At 34.9% G+C, this 19,768-nt stretch overlaps 4 protein-coding genes across 4 annotated transcripts; 3 read left to right on the top strand and 1 right to left on the bottom strand.

The window, feature by feature from the left end:
- Positions 1–1,374: 1,374 nt before the first annotated feature.
- On the top strand, positions 1,375–6,134 carry LOC106407609 (beta-galactosidase 12-like). The gene is made up of 18 exons (XM_013848485.3): positions 1,375–1,674; positions 1,936–2,031; positions 2,142–2,254; positions 2,349–2,415; positions 2,503–2,595; positions 2,731–2,877; positions 3,448–3,536; positions 3,671–3,776; positions 3,860–3,944; positions 4,022–4,140; positions 4,227–4,388; positions 4,457–4,638; positions 4,742–4,851; positions 4,938–5,047; positions 5,126–5,236; positions 5,351–5,455; positions 5,550–5,755; positions 5,834–6,134. Exons 1-18 carry the CDS (start codon positions 1,501–1,503, stop codon positions 5,946–5,948), a joined length of 2,190 nt encoding a protein of 729 aa, XP_013703939.1. The 5' UTR covers positions 1,375–1,500; the 3' UTR covers positions 5,949–6,134.
- A 3,295-nt stretch (positions 6,135–9,429) lies between these two features.
- LOC106410455 (protein phosphatase 2C 56) lies at positions 9,430–11,664 on the top strand. The gene is made up of 4 exons (XM_022705743.2): positions 9,430–10,369; positions 10,467–10,757; positions 10,856–10,961; positions 11,053–11,664. The coding sequence occupies exons 1-4, from the start codon at positions 9,893–9,895 to the stop codon at positions 11,409–11,411; spliced, it is 1,233 nt and encodes a 410-aa protein (XP_022561464.1). The 5' UTR covers positions 9,430–9,892; the 3' UTR covers positions 11,412–11,664.
- On the bottom strand, positions 11,663–14,189 carry LOC106410457 (mitogen-activated protein kinase kinase 1). The gene is made up of 8 exons (XM_013850951.3): positions 13,962–14,189; positions 13,647–13,731; positions 13,427–13,561; positions 13,116–13,340; positions 12,844–13,026; positions 12,114–12,337; positions 11,984–12,029; positions 11,663–11,895 (listed from the first exon to the last, which is right to left on the bottom strand). The coding sequence occupies exons 1-8, from the start codon at positions 14,030–14,032 to the stop codon at positions 11,803–11,805; spliced, it is 1,062 nt and encodes a 353-aa protein (XP_013706405.1). The 5' UTR covers positions 14,033–14,189; the 3' UTR covers positions 11,663–11,802.
- Positions 14,190–15,761: 1,572 nt separating this feature from the next.
- Positions 15,762–17,875, top strand: LOC106410458. Its single transcript, XM_013850952.3, has 7 exons — positions 15,762–15,866; positions 15,958–16,089; positions 16,434–16,495; positions 16,580–16,687; positions 16,765–16,879; positions 17,494–17,611; positions 17,691–17,875. Exons 3-7 carry the CDS (start codon positions 16,486–16,488, stop codon positions 17,742–17,744), a joined length of 405 nt encoding a protein of 134 aa, XP_013706406.1. The 5' UTR covers positions 15,762–15,866; positions 15,958–16,089; positions 16,434–16,485; the 3' UTR covers positions 17,745–17,875.
- The last annotated feature ends 1,893 nt before the right edge of the window (positions 17,876–19,768 follow it).

The following is a 19,768-nucleotide window of genomic DNA, read 5'->3' as shown; positions in this document are numbered from 1 at the left end:
GTTAACTTTACAATATGGTTGGTTGTTCGTCCGATTTGTGACCAACATGTAAATTGTTAGTCAGTAAAATATTATTTTAAAAATCAAGATAAATAGTGTTTTCAAAAATCTTTTGAGGAATAGATCGTAAAGAAATAGAAAACATGTAAACTGCTCAACTGGTCACCGATACGCTACTAAAGGGTTCAACCTAGGGCCGGACATTTTATCCGTTAAAATTGATTCGATCTGTTATTTGTTTCGATTCGATCCGAAAAATCCGGATATTCGAAAAGTTTCGGAACAAAACAAATACTAAAAATTAATATCCGTTAAAAACAAATCAAATCAAAAAACTAAAATTTTAAGAACCGGATATCTGCTCCACACCGACAACTATATAAATACATGTATATATTGATTAATTGTAGAGTCTTAAATGTATGAGTTTATATAATTGTTATTCTAACGTATGCTTTAATAAATTTTATTCACATTGTTACTTGTAAAAGTATTAAAATGAAAAAATAAAAGAAAATTTTATGATATCTATAAATTTTTCTTAAGTTGATCTTTCTTATAACTAATTTTAAAATTTACGAACATTTAATTTCACTGCACCTTTTATTTTTTATTGTATATATCATGTAAAAATATTTTTAAAAACAAATTTATTTCGACTTTTCTATATTATTTGTATTAACTAAAACGAAAAGAAATATCTGTAAGTATTCGCAAATATCTATATATTTTTCGTTATTTTCTGGAGCAAAGAAAATCAATAAATTTGTTATTCGTAACATATGAAGCACATCACAAATACTTCCAAAAACTCGGATATCCAATCCTGGCCAAACCTAGTTCAACTTCAATGTCACCCGGCCAAAGCAACAAGACTGGTGTCTCGTTGTCTTTCCCATATTTTACTTGGGAGAAGAAACAAACATATGCATTCTGATGTACAAAATAAAGTAGACATATGCATTCAATAATCAATACATAAAACTAGTAAATAATAAAATCCTAGATCTATGGATCCGCGTGTTAATGTAAAGTTTAGATGATTAAAAATTACAATTTAGGTAGATAATCTAAGTAAATTTGAAAATTATAAAATGGAAAGTGAAAACAAACTAGAAAAGTCAATATTCAAGGAAAAAAGTCAGTCAATATTTCCATGGACTGCTCTGAATTTTTGTTTATTTTCATCTTTCTATATATTTTTATTAAATAAATTACAGATTTAAAAATTGAAAATATATATTTTTGAGTGTAACGGAATTGTGAAATCAAATATTAAATTGTAACTAATTGCTTCTAGATTTATATAATTAAATAAGATGGCATGTGCATCAACCTTAATATATAAATATATAAATAGCTTCAAAGAACCTCATTAGTTACAAACCCACGAATACCCCATCCAGTACGGCAGTACCTAAAACTTTCGGTGGAATCTTTCTTACCAGTTTTTTAAAACAAAAACATCCAAAGGTTTGGTTTTTGCAAATACGGGAAGAGATGGGGCTTAACTTTAGAGATAAAGCATGGGTTTTTCTGTGGATTCTTTGTTGTTCATCGTTGGTTTGTTCAGTCAAAGCAACAGTAACTTACGATCATAAAGCTGTGATCATCAATGGTCAGAGAAGGATCCTTCTATCTGGCTCCATTCACTACCCAAGAAGCACACCTGAGGTATTCTTCAACATTTAATTATGTAGAAAACAACCTCTTAATGATATATATGTATGTATGCTGAATCCAATTACATTTTTTTCTTCTCTTCTTTTCTTTGATTTTTTTCTGTGTTGTTAATGAATCCTTGTTCCCAAAGTTTTTTGTGCACATGGGCGTTTCCGGGTTTTGCTTATAGTTTACACTATTGCATTACAAATTCTATTTTTTTTTAAAAGATGACTAAATGAAAATCTTGTGAATGATCTGTTTTATATGCAGATGTGGCCTGATCTTATACAGAAGGCCAAAGAAGGAGGCCTGGATGTAATACAGACTTATGTTTTCTGGAATGGGCATGAACCTTCTCCTGGACAAGTGATTTTACAAAACTAAACAAATATATATTTTTTTGTTTTTGTTTAACTCATAATCCAAAATCATATAACCCGTGACTAATGCTTTCAATTTTTTTTCCTTTTGTTTAGTATTATTTTGAGGAAAGATATGATCTGGTTAAGTTCATCAAGCTGGTACAACAAGCTGGTCTCTACGTTCATCTCAGAATTGGTCCTTACGTTTGTGCTGAATGGAACTTTGGGTAAACTTATGTTTTACATTTTAGTATAAATAAATATTGTGGAATTGTTTCTCTTTATCACATTATATATTCAAATATGTTTTATGGATTTCAGAGGGTTTCCTGTTTGGCTCAAATTTGTTCCCGGTATGGCTTTTAGGACCGACAATGAACCTTTCAAGGTTTAAAACTCTCATTTTCCTCTAGAAAGTTTCCATTTTTTGGGGGTATTTTACCAACTAGAAAACAATTGATGTTATAATGAAAAGGCTGCAATGCAAAAATTCACTGAGAAGATTGTGGGGATGATGAAACAAGAAAAATTGTTTGAGACTCAAGGAGGACCCATCATTCTGTCACAGGTTTGTATGTTTTCTTGTTGTTATTAGATAAGCGAAAAAAATATTATTTAGTGTTGACGAAAAATGAAAAATGAATATTTACTGTCAAAGTTTAGAATTGTATTGCATGTGTATAAAATATGGGAAAATGGGCAGATAGAGAATGAGTATGGACCAGTAGAGTGGGAGATAGGAGCACCAGGGAAGGCATACACAAAATGGGCAGCTCAAATGGCAGAAGGGCTATCTACAGGTGTCCCATGGATTATGTGCAAACAAGATGAAGATGTTCCTGATTCGATTGTATGTTTTCTTCTTTATTTTTCCTTTCAATTTTCTCCCTTTAATTATTACGCATCTGCTTTTATTTTTGTTTATCTGGTTATATATTCTTTAAGCAAAAGAAAAACTTTTTCGTTTTCGTGTATTTAAAAAAAAAAGAAGAGAAAGCAAATACTTTTTATATTATGTTGTTTCTCGTTAAATCTTTATTTATAATATCATAAATATTCCTTCTTGTTCTTGTATTATTTCAGTTAAAGAAGAAGTTTGGTTAGTATTTCATTTTTTCTAGTTATATATGTTCTTTAAGCAAAGAAGTTTTGTTTCAAAAAATATTTTCTTGTCTTCTCTTATATTTCCTCTTAATAATACGCATACCTAATAATTATTATAAATGTTTTCTTTAAGCAAAAGTTGTTTGTTTATTCATATGTCTGGATTATTGAATCTCTTTTTGTGTTTTGTGTTCTATAGATCGAATCATCTTTCCTTATTTATTTTCTTGTTAGGTTACTTTTCTAGACACAACAATAAACTATTGAAAAATCTATTCACCACCACTAATTCGTTTTTTTGGTACTTGCTCAATAGATAAACACATGCAATGGTTTTTATTGTGAGGGTTTCAAACCAAAGTCAGACAACAAGCCGAAAATGTGGACTGAGAACTGGACTGGTTGGTAAGTCACACAACAGAACTGTCCACACAAACCAACCAATTTTATTTAAAATATATCCAAACCGTGAATCCATGATTATTTAGGCATGTTTCACTACAAAAATAATGTGTGTGAATCTGCAAATAATTAACCAGGTTTCCCGAGTTTGGAGGTGCGGTACCATATAGACCAGCCGAAGACATCGCCTTCTCCGTGGCTCGCTTCATACACAACGGTGGCTCCTTCATGAATTACTATATGGTAACTTCTTTATTCTTTTAAATGATAAATGGAAGATTTGATTATTAAATATATAAGGAGAGTTAAGAAATGTTGTTAAACAGTACCATGGAGGAACAAACTTCGACAGAACAGCCGGTCAATTCATCGCTACTAGCTATGATTACGACGCTCCACTTGATGAATATGGTAATGTTAACTCAAAAAACCTGAAAACAAACAATACTGAACATTTTCTAAAGCTTTTTGGGTTATGTGTTCAAAAGGCTTACCGAGAGAACCCAAGTATAGTCACTTGACAAAGTTACATAAGGTGATCAAGCTCTGTGAGCCAGCATTGGTCTCTGTTGATCCTACAGTCACATGGCTAGGCGACAAACTAGAAGTAATGGATACAATACGAATACTCATGAGAAAAGAAGAAAAAGATTCAAAGATTATTTACCTTTTTGTTTTTTGTTTTTCTTTCAGGCTCATGTGTTCAAGTCCGAGTCATCTTGCGCGGCTTTTCTCTCAAACTACAATGATAGTTATGCTGCAAAAGTCTCGTTCTGGGGATCCACATATGATCTGCCTCCTTGGTCTGTCAGTATTTTACCTGACTGCAAAACCGAGTACTACAACACTGCAAAGGTAAAATCAACATACAAAGCTTACCTTGTTGAGATCAGTGAGAGTGACCTCTGTCTTACAAGTTACAGGTCCGTACACCAAGCATACATATGAAGATGGTTCCCACAAACACAAAACTATCGTGGGGATCATACAACGAAGAGATTCCTTATCCAAATGACAATGACAATGGTACGTTCTCCCAAGATGGGCTTGTGGAACAGATAAACATGACCAGAGACAAGACGGACTATTTGTGGTATCTAGCAGAGTGAGTAAATATACTTGGAAACTCTTGACTTGCTAAAACCTCACTCTCTTAACTGAGTTTATGGGAGGAACTCATGGTTGGTTCTGTTTGCAAATATAATCAGCGTTGCGGTCAGTGATGATGAGAAGTTCTTGAAGACTGGTGAAGACCCTCTTCTTACTATTGAGTCAGCTGGGCATGCTCTTAATGTATTTGTTAATGGACAACTTGCAGGTAATATTAATACAGGCCAAACTCATCCTCATGGTAGTTTCTCTGTGTCTTTGTTAATTAAAAAAAAAAACTTTTCATTGTTTCAGGAACTGCTTACGGATCACTGGAGAACCCAAAGCTAACATTTAGTCAGAAGATCAAACTACATGCAGGAGTCAACAAACTTGCCCTGTTGAGCATAGCAGCGGGTCTCCCGGTTAGAAATCTATATGAATTACTTAGTATATCTATATGGATTACATTCTGAGCTTTTGTCTTCCCTTATTGCTCATAGAACGGTGGAGTGCATTATGAGACTTGGAATACTGGAGTTCTTGGCCCAGTCACACTGACGGGAGTTAACTCCGGAACATGGGACATGTCTAAGTGGAAATGGTCCTACAAGGTGGTTCTGAAATTAAAGAGCAAATAACTTAACTCTATTTTTTTTTGTTTCTGAATCTTACCAACCATCATAACAATGAAATAAACATGTTTTTTATTTATGTTACTCGAGCAGATTGGTACTAAGGGTGAGTCTCTGAGCCTTCATACCGCGAGTTCCACCGTGGAATGGAAAGAAGGATCATTGGTGGCCACGAAACAACCCTTAACCTGGTACAAGGTAAGAGAAACTCAAGGATTGATGAACTTTACGTGCCAATCAAGTTAGGTCGAAAGACGGGATCCTTACCATCTCTTTTTTTTTTTTTTTGCAGTCTACTTTTGACACGCCAGCAGGCAATGAACCGTTGGCTTTGGACATGAACACAATGGGGAAAGGCCAAGTTTGGATAAATGGGAAGAGCATCGGGAGACACTGGCCTGCATATACAGTTCGTGGGAATTGCGAACGCTGCAGCTATGCTGGAACCTTCACCGAGAAGAAATGTTTGAGTAACTGTGGAGAAGCTTCTCAAAGATGGTGAGTGAGGAAAAATACCTAATCATCTTCTTCTTTAGGCCAAATTTAATTTTTTATTTTTGGGTCTCTTGTTTTCAGGTACCATGTGCCTCGTTCGTGGCTGAAGCCATCTGCAAACCTTATAGTTGCACTCGAGGAGTTGGGTGGTGACCCCAATGGGATCTCTCTTGTAGTAAGAACAGGCAAACAATAGCTTCTGACTCCATTTTTATAGGATGAAAACCTGTTTGTTTGTGCCTCTGCTTTGAAAATTAAAGACAGAATTAGAAGTTAGGGTTCTGTGCAAGTAAATTTCAAAAATGAAGGTTTCATCCGTATCATGTGTCTATTCATAAAGTACAAATTAGTGTATAAAGAATATTTTACATTTTCTTATCTATCTACATCTCCTTATTGTGAATGCTTCATGTAACGTTTAGATCATCAAACCTTTAGATATTTTCGATCAGTTCTAGATATAAATGACTAATGAATGATGTAACGTTCCTAATTTGAAAAACAAAATTTCTGCAGCAGATATTCAATCGTCAAGTCGAAAACTTGTAAGAAAGTTATAACACCAAAACAGGAAAACACCGACCCTGAAGCTCATTATAAAAATCAGTTGAGTCCAGAATCATCACCACTGTCTTAAGAGTCAGAGAACGGTGAAACTTCGAGATGGCAATAGGCAAGTCTCTCATTAAAAAAAAAAAAAGTCTCTCATAGACGAAGAAGACTCTTATTGACTAATATAATTTCCAATATCGATATCGATTTCATTCAGGAATTTTATTGGGCCTCCAATAATAATGCCCATCTAAAGGGAAGCCTAACGTAATTGATATTTACAAAAGCTTTTTTGTCATTGAACTAAGAAGACTATTTTTTTTTCTTTTATAACCGAGTGTCCTGGCCCCACCGTGGTGGTCCAGACTAGAGACCAAACCTTTAGCGGCGCGGATGCTCATCCGAGGGTGGGTCATGGCCAGGCAACGGTCTTCGGTCTCGGGCGCCAGAGCAAGTCCGCATGTAAATTCCTTGGTGGCCAGTACGAGTCGAACCCGGGGCCGTACTTGCAGCCGCAAGCCGTTTACCACCAGACTAACTTGTCCCGGTTCTGAGAAGACATGTAGATATGATGGACTAGTAACATAGGGAAATAATATATAACCTGGCCATATTGATGCTTATCTCTGTAAGCTCCCGAAAATTTCTATATGGTGATCAACCGCATGCAGGAATGGTTAACACTAGCAGCATTGATACATACTGATTCGTAGTTAGTACTTGTACCATTACACGTAATGATTCTCAGAATAAACTATAATGATTGATATGAAATGATGATCATAGAAACACTACTCAGGATGTGGTCCATTTACTTATGATGTTGTCATGAGTTTGTGGGAAAAAAAACCTTTTTGAAAGTTTTTTTTTTTGGTCAGAAAACTCAAGAGTTGATAAAATAAGCCTTTTCTTTTGTTAATGGAAACAAGATCATGTTGCATATCAAAATACTCGAATAGTCTGTTTCACCAATAATGGGAGGCGTCAATTATATGAATGGGATGTAAATATAGACCACTTTATTCATTATTTTCAGAATATCACAAAACATATAAGTAACCTGGTATATAGTACAATTCTTTGGATTCTGGTTACTGGTTAGGTTTTGATTACGTTGAACCTCCTTAGTCCTTGCTTCTTCCCTTAACCGCATTCCCCGCAAGGAAAGCTAAAAGTATTAACATAAAATAAGTAAACATAAATTAAAACATCCATCCACTACAATACATGTTTTCTTGGCCATCTTCTCAATTTCTCTAAGATATATAAGAGCCTCTTATATATCATATTGATTTCAAAATATCTATGTTGTACAACTTTTTTATATTGGTTCATTGAATTTGAGGTGTCTTGGGTATTTTGTTCACTGCCCATACTCCAGAACCAACTTTCACATTTCCATTTCATATTACACATTGTCCAAAAGAAATACAGCACAAGTGGCACAAAACATATGGAACTTGATAAAAATATGTTGTATACTAGTAACGTTCTGTTGACAACCAATAATATTTATTTATTTGAGATATTAAGATTCAAGAAAAAAAATAAGAGAGAGAGTTTAAAGACAAGATATTTACGGAATTTAATGGGTTGTCTTTGTCAGTGCAATGAATCTTTTTTCTCTCGTCTAACACATCTCGAACCGTACACGTCACACTCTCTCGTTCACCAAAATAGACTTTTTCTTCCTCTACCTGTCGATCATCCACCGGTTTACCGCTGAACGTGGGACCATTATTATTCACGTTATTTTTTTTTTTTGAACAACATTCACGTTATTTTCTTTCTATGATTTTTGTTCTTTATTGTGATACAAATATGTTCCATACAAATAGTTTTGTTTTCTGGTCAAATGGTCAATACAAAGAGTAATTAGGGTCGAATTAATGGATTTCTATCAAAACATCTCGAAATAAAATGATTGCAAGTAGGTTTTAACCCATTTTATAATTGCGAGACCGGTTATATTTTCGTGATGTTTACAGAAAAATACAAAGACCAAATTCTTTCTGTTGTGCAGAACCATTCTTTTTTTTTTTTTTTGTTCACCATTTTGCAGAACCATTCTATATATATGGATTTTTAGTGGATTAAAGATTCAATTATATAGGTTATGAATATAGTTTGTTCCTACGCTAACAGATATATACAAAAATAGTTTGAAGTTTGACCAAAAAAGGTTTACAAATTATAAAAATGATAATGTAATGATTCCCCTTAAATTATAATTATTAAGATATTTTACCGGTGGTCTTCTATTTTTCCAGAAAATAAGAACATCCAATTCTTTTCTTATCTTAATTATACGGATAAAATATTATTCTTATACTGAAAATGACAGAAGTTTTGATTATTATTTTGTTTAATTTTTAAATGGTATACGAATATGATGTTTGGTTTATTTAGTCCAAAGGTTAGAAGTTACGAATAAACTTTCGTGTATTTCGGATTAAATCTCTATATGTGACAAATAAATATATTGTAAATTACAAGACTTAAATCGGAATGTGACACGTACGTCTATTAGTGAAAGTCATCTACTAAAATATACTAGTACAATAATTTCATTAAACCGATTGCCTAACTAAAGTTAATGATTAAACAAAATTTTTTTGGTGAAATGATTAAACAAATTTCGTTGTGAAATTCTCTTAATTCAATGATTACTAAATACTGTATTAAATATTGAAGATAACGAGAATAAAATTTGTTTTATAAATTAATGGTTTATAAAGAAGTTTTAACGTAATGCAAATAAAACCATTCATTAAATTGTAAAATTCTGGTTAGATAGATAATTTATCTGTGAAGTTAAATTTTTTGTTTTCATAGTACTTACTCTAAAAATTTGTAATAGAGAATCATAAATTGTTTGATAAAATAACATAGGGTTTTGGTTTTAGAATATTAATCCGGCCGAAAAAACTACCAATGAAAAAACCTACAGATTTTTGAACACTGAAAACGTATCTTTTATGATTTTAAAATTCCAAGAACGAAACATCTCCCCTTATTACAAAAAAAAAAAAAACTAAAAGAAACAGATAATAGAACATGACTTTATAATAAAATAAAATATAGATCAATACCTATATTTAAGTTAACATAAATAGCAGATTGTTGCCTTTGCATACCTATATCCTCCTCCTTTTTTTCTCTTTATATCTGTGAAGAAGAAGAAGGCGCATGAAGTATTAGAAGAAGAAAAAAAACAGTCTTCTTTCAACTTTTAGGTAGTAGGAATTAATTAAAGAGAGAGAGAGAGAAATATTTGCACAGAGTCATTAAGAGGTTCTAACGAATTACCCACAATCTAGGAAACCCTCGTTTAAAATTTAATTCAATTCAATTCATTCATCTTTTTTTTTCTTTTTGCTGTGTGGTTGATTTTCCCGGGAAAATTGGTGTATCATCTGTTTCCTGCGGTAGCTAAAAGTTCCTTCTTTTTTTCTTGGTGAGGAGTCATGGGCTTCTTGTCTACATAGCTTCTTCTAAGAAAGTTGTTTCTCCTCAAATCTTTTTGTAGAAGATCTGTCGCCTTTTCACCTTTGTTCCATTAAAGCTCAAAGCTTTACGATTCCAACAATGGAGGAAGTATCTCCGGCGGTTGCTATGCCTTTCATGCCATTCCCCGAGACCCCCCAGATGGAGCTCGCAGGGATCATGCTGGGTAAAGGCTACTGCAACGGCCAATACTCAGCTCAAGATTCCGACAACAACGGCGAGACTTCTTCGTGTTCTGTTTCTGGAGCTCAATCTAGAATAGTTTCGGCATCATCATCATCATCCGGAGAAGGGATCAACGGCTCGGACGAGAGATCGACGGTTCAGAGCGAGAAGAAGATGATAAGCAGAACGGAGAGCAGGAGCCTGTTCGAGTTCAAGAGTGTGCCTTTGTACGGTTTTACTTCGATCTGTGGGAGAAGACCGGAGATGGAAGATGCTGTCTCCGCGATACCTAGGTTCCTTCAATCTCCGACCAATTCGCTGGTGGATGGTCGGTTCAATCCTCAGTCAACCGCTCATTTCTTCGGTGTCTACGACGGACACGGCGGATCTCAGGTAAAAAAAAAAGTCAACGGTCTCCCGAGTATATTCCGACCAGATCCGATAATTTAGTATAAAAGTCAACCGCTTTGTGTTGTGTTGTGTTGTGTAGGTTGCGGAGTATTGTAGAGAGAGGATGCATCTGGCTTTAGCTGAGGAGATGGCCAGGGAGAATCCGACGCTCTGCGATGGCGACACGTGGCAGGAGAAGTGGAAGAGGGCTTTGTTCAACTCGTTCCTCCGCGTTGACTTGGAGATCGAGTCGGTGGCCCCGGAGACGGTTGGGTCAACCTCGGTGGTCGCTGTCGTTTTCCCGACTCATATCTTCGTCGCGAATTGCGGCGACTCCAGAGCCGTTATTTGCCGTGGCAAAACTGCTCTCCCTTTGTCCACTGACCACAAGGTACGCATAATAGCTATTTTCCGACAAAACAGTTTGGATCTATAGTTAGATTGGTTGTGTCAGTTTTATGAATCCATTTCTTATGTATTTGTGTGTAGCCGGATAGAGAAGATGAAGCGGAGAGGATTGAAGCAGCCGGAGGGAAAGTGATCAGGTGGAACGGAGCTCGTGTCTTTGGTGTTCTCGCCATGTCAAGATCCATTGGTAAGCTTTCCTTACATTACTAACTAAAAAATCAATGGTTATTAAATAGAAATCTTTTTTGTTTACTTACAAAACATATATTGTGTGACAGGCGATAGATACTTGAAACCGTCGATCATTCCTGATCCGGAAGTGACGGCTGTGAGGAGAGTTAAAGAAGATGACTGTCTCATTCTGGCGAGTGACGGTGTTTGGGATGTAATGACGGATGAGGAAGCGTGCGAGATGGCGCGGAAGCGGATTCTCTTGTGGCACAAGAAGAACGCGATGGCTGGAGATGCGTCGTTGCTCACGAATGAGAGGAGAGGGGAAGGGAAAGATCCGGCCGCAATGTCCGCAGCTGAGTACTTGTCAAAACTGGCGTTACAGAGAGGGAGCAAAGACAACATCACCGTGGTGGTGATTGATTTGAAGCCTCAGAGGAAATTCAAGAGCAAGCCCTTGAATTGAAGGAGATGGTCCTTTTCTTCTCTTTTTTAATCACTGAATATGGGTCTCTCGCATTATAATTTGTGTTTTTTTTTAAATTAATTTTTAACTAACATTATAAATTTACAATCGTATGATATAATGTAGCTTAAAGTGTTAAGCTCTTCTTAGCATATCCTAAAAGCCCCTTGTATTTTTCTTCCCGGGCTAATTGTAATATGGTTACAAACTTACAATATTCATTAATTATTGTTTATCCAAATAAATTTCAATACTTTGAAAATATAAATTTATTTTAATGTTTATCAAAATAATTCTGTCATAAGTCGCAACATCATGTAAATATCGTCTCTTCCAGTGGATATAAAATATATATATAGCTTGGTGTTAAAAGGATTGTTCAAACTCGGTTCTAGCTGTTAGCTAGTGGGGGAATCAAAGATCCTGCGGCGGTGAAGTAAGACGAGAGATCCACATCTTCAAACATGTTCACGAACCTATGTTCCTAGAAATAGCAAGAAACAAAGAAAGTTGTTAAGAGTGGTTTACAAGAAGAAAGATGACAGAGTTACTCTTCTTGTATGATTACTCACCAGAAGCTCCTTTGCTGATTTCCTATCCCTTGGATCTTTTTGTATACTACACGAGTCATAAAAGCATCATTTCAAAAGCCTACTCGTTACAGAAACATAACGTGAAACGGTCTGAAAAAATATGTCTAACCATTGCGAGATGAAGGAGCAAAACTCTGGAGAAAACAGATGGGAAGGTGCACGAGGAGGCGGGTTTTCAACAATGGCGTCAACTAGCTCATACATGCTAGTCCATCCCTTCATGTTTTCAGGAGGAGTATACGGAAACTTACCCGTTGCACATTCGAGCAGAACCACTCCGAGACTCCAAATATCACACTTGTTCCCATACGCTTTTCCACTGATTCTCTCTGGCTGAAAAACAGATGAGAATAATACCGGTAATTCATACAAAAGCTCATTTTGACTCTGATGCATGCAATATGTACTAAAAATCGGTGTAGGCTACAAATCTATTATAGCCAAAACAATTATTTTTTAAATTCCGATTTCTATAATTTAAATTAGTTTAAACCATAATAAAAATCGGATAAAATTGATGTAAATGGATATAAACTAGTCTAAATTTATTAAATCAGACAATAATATTAGTGTGTATCCATAAGTTTGTCTAATTCTTTTTGTATATCTTATATTTATAATTCATAAAAATAATTTTATATTAAACCGAAAAAATTAAAATATCCAATATAAATATAAAATATAAAATATATATAAAAATAAATTAATAATTCATTAACGTATATGCCGCATTTAATAGCTAGTTTACTAAACGGTTAGTTACCGCCTGCGGATTTGTCGAACATTGATTTCATGCATGGTTGGTGAGGGTTGAGAGGTGAATAGAGGAAACTACTCACCGACATATAGAAGTCAGTGCCCACGAAGGTATTAGCTAGACTGCTTGTGCTAGACAATATCTTGCTGACACCAAAGTCGGCGATCTTGACTTCACCTCTGTGATTGATTAGCAAGTTGGAAGGCTTCAAGTCCCTATGAATGATTCGCCTCTCATCGTGAATATAGCACAAGCCTCGGAGCACCTAATCGAAGAAAAAAAGCTTAGTTATGTGTTCTCCAAGAGCCAGATAAAAATAGAAACCGATGTTTTATAAGTTTTTGCGTAGAGTACTCGCTTGGAGATGGCAGCAAGCATGTTTTCAGGAACTCTCTGGACTTTCTTCAACAAATCCAAAAGAGATCCACCGTCCATGAACTCCATTACGATTGAAACGAGACCGTTATGGTAGAAAGACTGATAACATGAGACGAGATATGGACATTGAGAGGCCAAGTTTATCCTCAGCTCCTGAGAAATGGCTCGACATGTGGACTCTTCTGTGTTTAACTGAATAACCTGAGTATAATATAATGTGTCATCTTTTGTTCAGACAAGAGAAGAAGAACATTTGAAAAGAAACAACCAACAAAACAGAACCGGACCTTAGTAGCGAAAAACTGTTGAGTTAGTTTGTGTTTAACCAGCTGAACACTACCACTGCTTCCTTTGCCAATGACTTTGATCACTTCAAGATCAGCCAAACTCAACTGGTTGTCCAATGGATCAATAGGTGGTGGCTGCACAAAAAGATTTCAACTTTCTTATTGATAACAATGTAAGAGAAGAGAGCGAGATCTCAGTTTTCAAGAAGCTGAGACTTACAGCTCCAGGCTCAGAATGAGATACTGTCTGGATTCCATCTTTGTTCACTTGAAGGTCTCCATCCTTGAACGTTCCGCTCTGTGTTCTAAACCATTGTAACAACGTTAGAAGACTCATCGAAACATAGTCCAACAATTTTACACAATAGAATCACTTTTGGTAATGAAAACGAATCCTAAAAAGTGAGCTCTGATTTGTTAAATTAGCAAGATATCTAGATTCGAAGGAGAGCATCTTCATTTGAAGAATAAAATAAAAAGTAATCACCAAAAACATTAGGAAGAATCCAAAAAGAGAGGAGAGAGAGAGAGGTACAAGAATTTGGAGATGGATTGCTCAGGAGGAGGGAGAGAGATGGGATTAAGACTCAAGCTGCCTCTCTTCATGTCTGATCAGAGAGATCAAAGCAACACGAACGGATACACAGTAGCAGAGGTCAGAGAGATTAGAAAAATTACGAACGCTAGACAGACGTCGTGTAGCTCACCACTATGAAATATGAATAAGAAGAAGACGAAGACTATATGGTCATTGACTTCTCCTTGACTCGTATTTTCTTCCTTTTAAAAGTTTTTTTATTTTATCACCAAACATCATCATTACATTTTGGTCCAAAATGGAATGGATGTTTTTGGGATAAAAACTTCTGGAATGCTTAATTCCTATGAATTCTAAAAATTGTTCACCATTTACAAAAAAAAAAATGAAAAGGGTATTCCATTCAATTCCACAACATTCTATATTATTCCAAATAAAATTTTAACTATCATTTGAAAAATCATTCCAAATAAAAAATGTTCATGAACAAATGGAATGCTGATTCCATTCCACAAAATTCCATAAATAATGATTCCTATCATTCCATATATTCCTTTTATTTGTCACCAGTTACATTAACTTCCCCACTTTTCAATGTTCACATTAAGACAAAGAAGAGAGGCTAATGATGATGATTATTGTTTTAATTGTACTAGTCTTATGATTAATTTTCTTCGAGGAATGGTCTTATTGTTGTGATATTATTTTTTATTTGCATTATATAACAGCTTCTTGATATTAATTATTGCTTAAACACACAAAATACAATCTATATTTAAATCGTCATGATTATTAAATAAACACTACATGAAAAAATAATAAAAAGTACAATATACATAAGTGTTGAATTGGACGTAATTTAATATTTGTTGTACCTAATACCTAATTCTCACTTTTTTCAAAAAAAGTACAAGCATTCTTAAAAACAAGTTTTTCTCTTTGAGAGTTTGATAAAACTATTTTTTAATTGGACTATTTGATCCACAGTATAGGAGATCATGATAGACTATTCTACATGATTTTGATAGGGAATATGTGAGAATAGAAGTTTAAATCTCTATTAATGTGACTATTAGACCTAATATGTATTTTGACTAAAACGAACGGAAAAAATCTGAATTGGTACTATTTATGTGGTAACTAGTATTAAAAATGGTCTAATAGAAGATGCTGTCTGAATTAGCAAAACTGATGCTTTGTTTGTTTGAAAAAAGTATTTTCCAAGGAAAGTTCCTCATAAAAGGTTGCCAAACAAAAGAAGAAACCGAGGGGATGATTGGTAAGTGTGACTTTTATTTATTTTTTGGTTTTAGAATAATAGCTGTAAATTTTATTGAGGTATCTGTCGATTAATTATTTCCAGAGCACTAAAAATTTTTAGAAAAATTGATTTCTAAAACTATTTTGTTTCTTATTTTAGTTTTTATGGTTGTACCTTTAAATTTTTTCTTAAAACATGATTAGTAAATTAAAGTGGAAGTAGAAAAAATAAACGTGGAAATCACTCATCCTTATTATAGTCAATGCCTTATTTTTCTCAATGCCTTCATCTTTTCAACAAAAAGGAAATTTAAACACAATATGGTTTTGAAAAGTTACATATTATAGTCATTAGTCACTGGTAAAAAAAGCATTTGAATTTTTTTTTCTAATTTGAAAATAACTGTTTTTAAATGGTTTCATCTTTCATAATTAACAAATCTATAATCTAAAAATCAGTTCACAATTACGAATATAAATAGTGCAATATATGAGATGGTGATAAATACATAAACTAACAACTAAAACAATATACTTTATGACATATATAGATACACAGTCTTGGAAGAATGAGTTATTTGGTTATGAATTAGAATAATTTCCAAAATACGAAGAAAGAAAGAAGACAACGTTGCTTTTGGTGTAAGAAAAAAAAAAGTCATTGACTTCGATATTTCTTTTCTGCTCTCTCTCCGTAGTTTTTTTTTTTGTAACTAATGCTCTCTCTCCGTAGTTAACGTTTACGAAGTTGAAGCAGCAGCCGAAGAAGAAGACGACGACTCTTCTCTTTCCAGATATTGTTATTATCTCAACTCTTCTCTTGTAATCAATCTCTTTCTCGAGTTTCTGCTCTTGAAAATTTCTGGTGAGTTATCTCTTTACTTGCCGAGCGATCTCCAGCTCGTTTATGAACGCTGGATCATTCAAAGTTCAAACCGATAGCTTGTAGTTGATATTTGTGGATTTATACTTATTCCGTTCCACAGAGATTTGATATTTTAGGAAAAAATGTATTTCACAAGTATAATATTTTGAATTATTGAAAATTGATAATTGACTTTATTATAAATGATTTAATGTACTTTATTAATATGTGTAAAAACTCTAAAAGTCTATCCAGAAGACTAGAACTGAGATAGTAGTAGTTAATTCATTACAAATCTGATCTGCTGGACTCTGGTTTTTTTTTCTTTCATGGTTCTGTTTCAGCTCAGAAGTAGGAGCTTTGCATTCATCAACGCTCTCTTTCACTGAAGAACATATGGCAGAAAGTAAACAACCTTGACTTCTCCCTCTTTTCTTGTCTTAGTGATTTTCAAGTGATCCAAGTTTCATGAGTTTTGATCACTTTGTAGATGTTAAAGAGCATGGAGCTGGAAGTGCAGAGCTGGTTAAATCCATGGGTGATAATAAATATGCTAGTCTCATGAGACCAGCTGGTAGATATTACTCTGCTATTAAAGGTACCATCTCTCTATGCATTAAGAAACTCTTTTAAGATGTAACCTTTAGACATCTTTTATTGAACTTTGTATTGTAGATGTTATGGTTTGTGGGAAAGGAAGATATACGCTTGTAAAAGACGTGGACGATGTGGAAAATGGAGCTTATGACAAACCTCTTCCATGCTTCGGTTGTGGAATCGGATGGTTCTCGTGAGTAGAGTTCTCATTTTTGTTTCCGAGTTAAGAGCAACACCAACGCTGTCAACCCACATAGGTTTTTTAAATAAAATAATAAAATATTATTTTTTTTAATAGAACTTAATTACTTAATTAAATTTATTTTTGTTTTTAAAATCAAACCAATAAAAATTTGGCATTTGGATAGTGAGGTTACAGCATCTCGAATGGGTTCTTCACATTAGAGTTTTTAATATATGTGTTATGTATATATATATGTATATATATTATATATGTATAAGTAATTGTGGGGTTCACAATTTTTGTGGAACCCCTAAGTAAGGGTTCTTAAAAAAGAGTTTTAAGAATCCTTCAGAACCCTTATTTATGAAGTTATTGTAGAACCCGTAAATAATTATTTACGCATATACAATATATATATACATATATATACATAATACATATGTTAAGAATTCCGATGGAGAGAAACCCCGTTGGACATGGTCTTAGTATGAAATTCTAAACCTCTCACTTTTAGGAAGGTTTTCTTGTTCTCCCCCTTTAATATATTTCTTTATTTTAAATAATTAGATACTGTAAGTCCGTAGAGCTACTCTATACTTAACTGCTAAATCTTATTTTGACAGCTTTCTCCTGGGGTTTGTATTCCCATTCCTGTGGTACTATTCGACGTTTCTCTATTTTGGGAACTACTACCGCAAGGATCCTAGAGAAAGAGCAGGACTTGCTGCTTCCGCAATCACTGTAATGTCTCTCTCCCTCTGTCTCTCTTGACTTGAGATTTCCAACGAAATGATGATGAAGAAGTTTGGTGATGTTGCAGGCGATGGGATTGTCCCTCTTGCTACTGGTGATTGTTGCCTTCAGGTGGTTTTAGTGGCTTATTCTTACGTATACACCATTATCTTGACATATATATGTATGATCTTGGTCCTGTTCTTGTCAAAAGGATTATAGAGGATGGACTTAGATGTTTGTCTGTACATTCATTTTAAATACTATATACCTCATCTTTGCTCCAGCTCTCTATCATTTTCTTCTCACAATCTACGATGTGTGTAAAGAGAAGAACAAAAGAAAATAAAATAAAATAAATGAGCAATTGTTTCCTTTGTTTCTTTCTTGAGGTGATATGAGAATATGGTTTTAACGGTTTGGTTTTGAGCCGGTAGCGAGCAAACCAATTAGATATTGGAATTACATTAATTTATTTAATGAAATTGAGGAAGTTGACGTTCACGTGCCAATTTCACTTTATGGCACGACCGGTTTGGCAATCCCGGTTCGACCATGATGCGTAAACTGATCCTGAACTCAAACGGCCATTCTCTTAAAGAGAAACGAATTATCCCTAAGCACCTATCGTGTGTTGCTTGTTCCCAAGGGAAACTCATTTCTAGGCCATCACCAGTTAAAGTCACTAAAGAAACTATAAACTTTCTGGAAAGAATTCAAGGAGACATCTGTGGACCAATTCACCCACTTTGTGGGACATTTCGATATTTCATGGTCCTCATTGATGCGGCCACTAGATGGTCACATGTTTGTCTCCTGTCGACCAGAAACTTGGCATTTGCTAGGTTGCATGCTCAGATAATTCGATTACGAGCTCATTTTCCAGATTTTCCTTTAAAGACTATACGTCTAGACAATGCTGGTGAGTTCACTTCCCAAGCGTTTAGTGATTATTGTATGTCCATGGGGGTAAGTGTGGAACACTCCGTGGCACATGTACATACACAGAACGGCTTGGCCGAATCATTTATAAAACGCATACAGCTCATAGCTCGACCATTACTCATGAAGTCGAGACTTCCGGTCTCAGCGTGGGGACATGTGGTCCTTCACGCGGCCGAGCTCATATGCATCAGGCCATCAAGTGAACATAAGTATTCCCCATTACAATTACTTACGGGTCATGAGCCAAACGTATCCCATCTTAGGACATTCGGCTGTGCCATTTATGTTCCAATAGCTCCACCACAGAGAACAAAGATGGGACCTCAAAGGAGGATGGGGATATATATTGGATTTGATTCCTCCACGATTTTAAAGTATCTTGAGCCAACTACAGGTGATTTATTTAAGGCCAGATACGCGGATTGTCATTTTAATGAATCCGAACTTCCAACATTAGGGGAAGATAGCAGTAAAATGGTAAAAGAAATATCATGGAATCAAATATCCATATCTTGGCAAGATCCTCGAATTCAAGAATATGATCTAGAAGTTCAAAAGATAATTCATTTACAAAAGCTAGCTAATCAATTGCCAGATTCCTTTGCTGACCCGAAAAGAGTGACAAAGTCATATATATCAGCTGCTAATGCACCAATAAGAATTGATGTTCAAGAAGGACACAATCAAGTTGCTACAAAGTCTAGATAACGTGTGAAACGTGGTAGACCAATAGGTTCCAAAGATAAGAACCCTCGGAAAACAAAGAAAGGTGCATAAAATGAAACCGAGGTTGTTCAGACACCAGACATGACCGCGGCCGATCCAGCCCGAGATGTGGCCGCATCCGACCCTATGGCTTTAGACATGGCCGGCACTGATGCCACTGATGTGGCCAGCCCTGATGTGCCAAACAATGATTCTTGGGACGCTAAGATTCATGGTACTGATGGTGCAGATAATAATGAGATCTCAATAAACTATGTCTTGTCTGAAAAATAATAGAACAGAAAACATGTCTATATTGATGATTTATTTGCTTATGAAGTAGCACTTGAACTTATGGATAACGAGGATTATGAACCCACGTCTATATATGAATGCATGCAACAACCAAATTGGCTTAAATGGAAAGAAGCCATAAACATGGAGTTAGAATCACTGAGAAAAATATGTGTATTTGGCCAAATAATCTGGACACCTCATGATATCAAACCAGTGGGA

This window comes from Brassica napus, chromosome C7 (assembly GCF_020379485.1).
Source record: "Brassica napus cultivar Da-Ae chromosome C7, Da-Ae, whole genome shotgun sequence".
Taxonomy (NCBI): Eukaryota; Viridiplantae; Streptophyta; class Magnoliopsida; order Brassicales; family Brassicaceae; genus Brassica; species Brassica napus.
The sequence above is the reverse complement of the archived record's forward strand: the minus strand, read 5'-3'. Positions and strand labels throughout refer to the sequence as shown.

Coding starts and splice junctions, on each gene's coding strand:
- LOC106407609 (XM_013848485.3), top strand. CDS start 1,501: ATGGGGCTTAACTTTAGAGATAAAGCATGGGTTTTTCTGTGGATTCTT. Junction 5,237..5,350: donor AGTGGAAATGGTCCTACAAG/GTGGTTCTGAAA, acceptor TTACTCGAGCAG/ATTGGTACTAAGGGTGAGTC. Junction 5,756..5,833: donor GGAGAAGCTTCTCAAAGATG/GTGAGTGAGGAA, acceptor TCTTGTTTTCAG/GTACCATGTGCCTCGTTCGT.
- LOC106410455 (XM_022705743.2), top strand. CDS start 9,893: ATGGAGGAAGTATCTCCGGCGGTTGCTATGCCTTTCATGCCATTCCCC. Junction 10,370..10,466: donor ACGGACACGGCGGATCTCAG/GTAAAAAAAAAA, acceptor TGTGTTGTGTAG/GTTGCGGAGTATTGTAGAGA. Junction 10,962..11,052: donor CGCCATGTCAAGATCCATTG/GTAAGCTTTCCT, acceptor ATTGTGTGACAG/GCGATAGATACTTGAAACCG.
- LOC106410457 (XM_013850951.3), bottom strand. CDS start 14,032: ATGAAGAGAGGCAGCTTGAGTCTTAATCCCATCTCTCTCCCTCCTCCT. Junction 13,732..13,961: donor CAATCCATCTCCAAATTCTT/GTACCTCTCTCT, acceptor ACAATGGTTTAG/AACACAGAGCGGAACGTTCA. Junction 12,030..12,113: donor TGCTCCTTCATCTCGCAATG/GTTAGACATATT, acceptor TGACTCGTGTAG/TATACAAAAAGATCCAAGGG.
- LOC106410458 (XM_013850952.3), top strand. Junction 16,688..16,764: donor ATATTACTCTGCTATTAAAG/GTACCATCTCTC, acceptor TTTGTATTGTAG/ATGTTATGGTTTGTGGGAAA. Junction 17,612..17,690: donor TTGCTGCTTCCGCAATCACT/GTAATGTCTCTC, acceptor GTGATGTTGCAG/GCGATGGGATTGTCCCTCTT.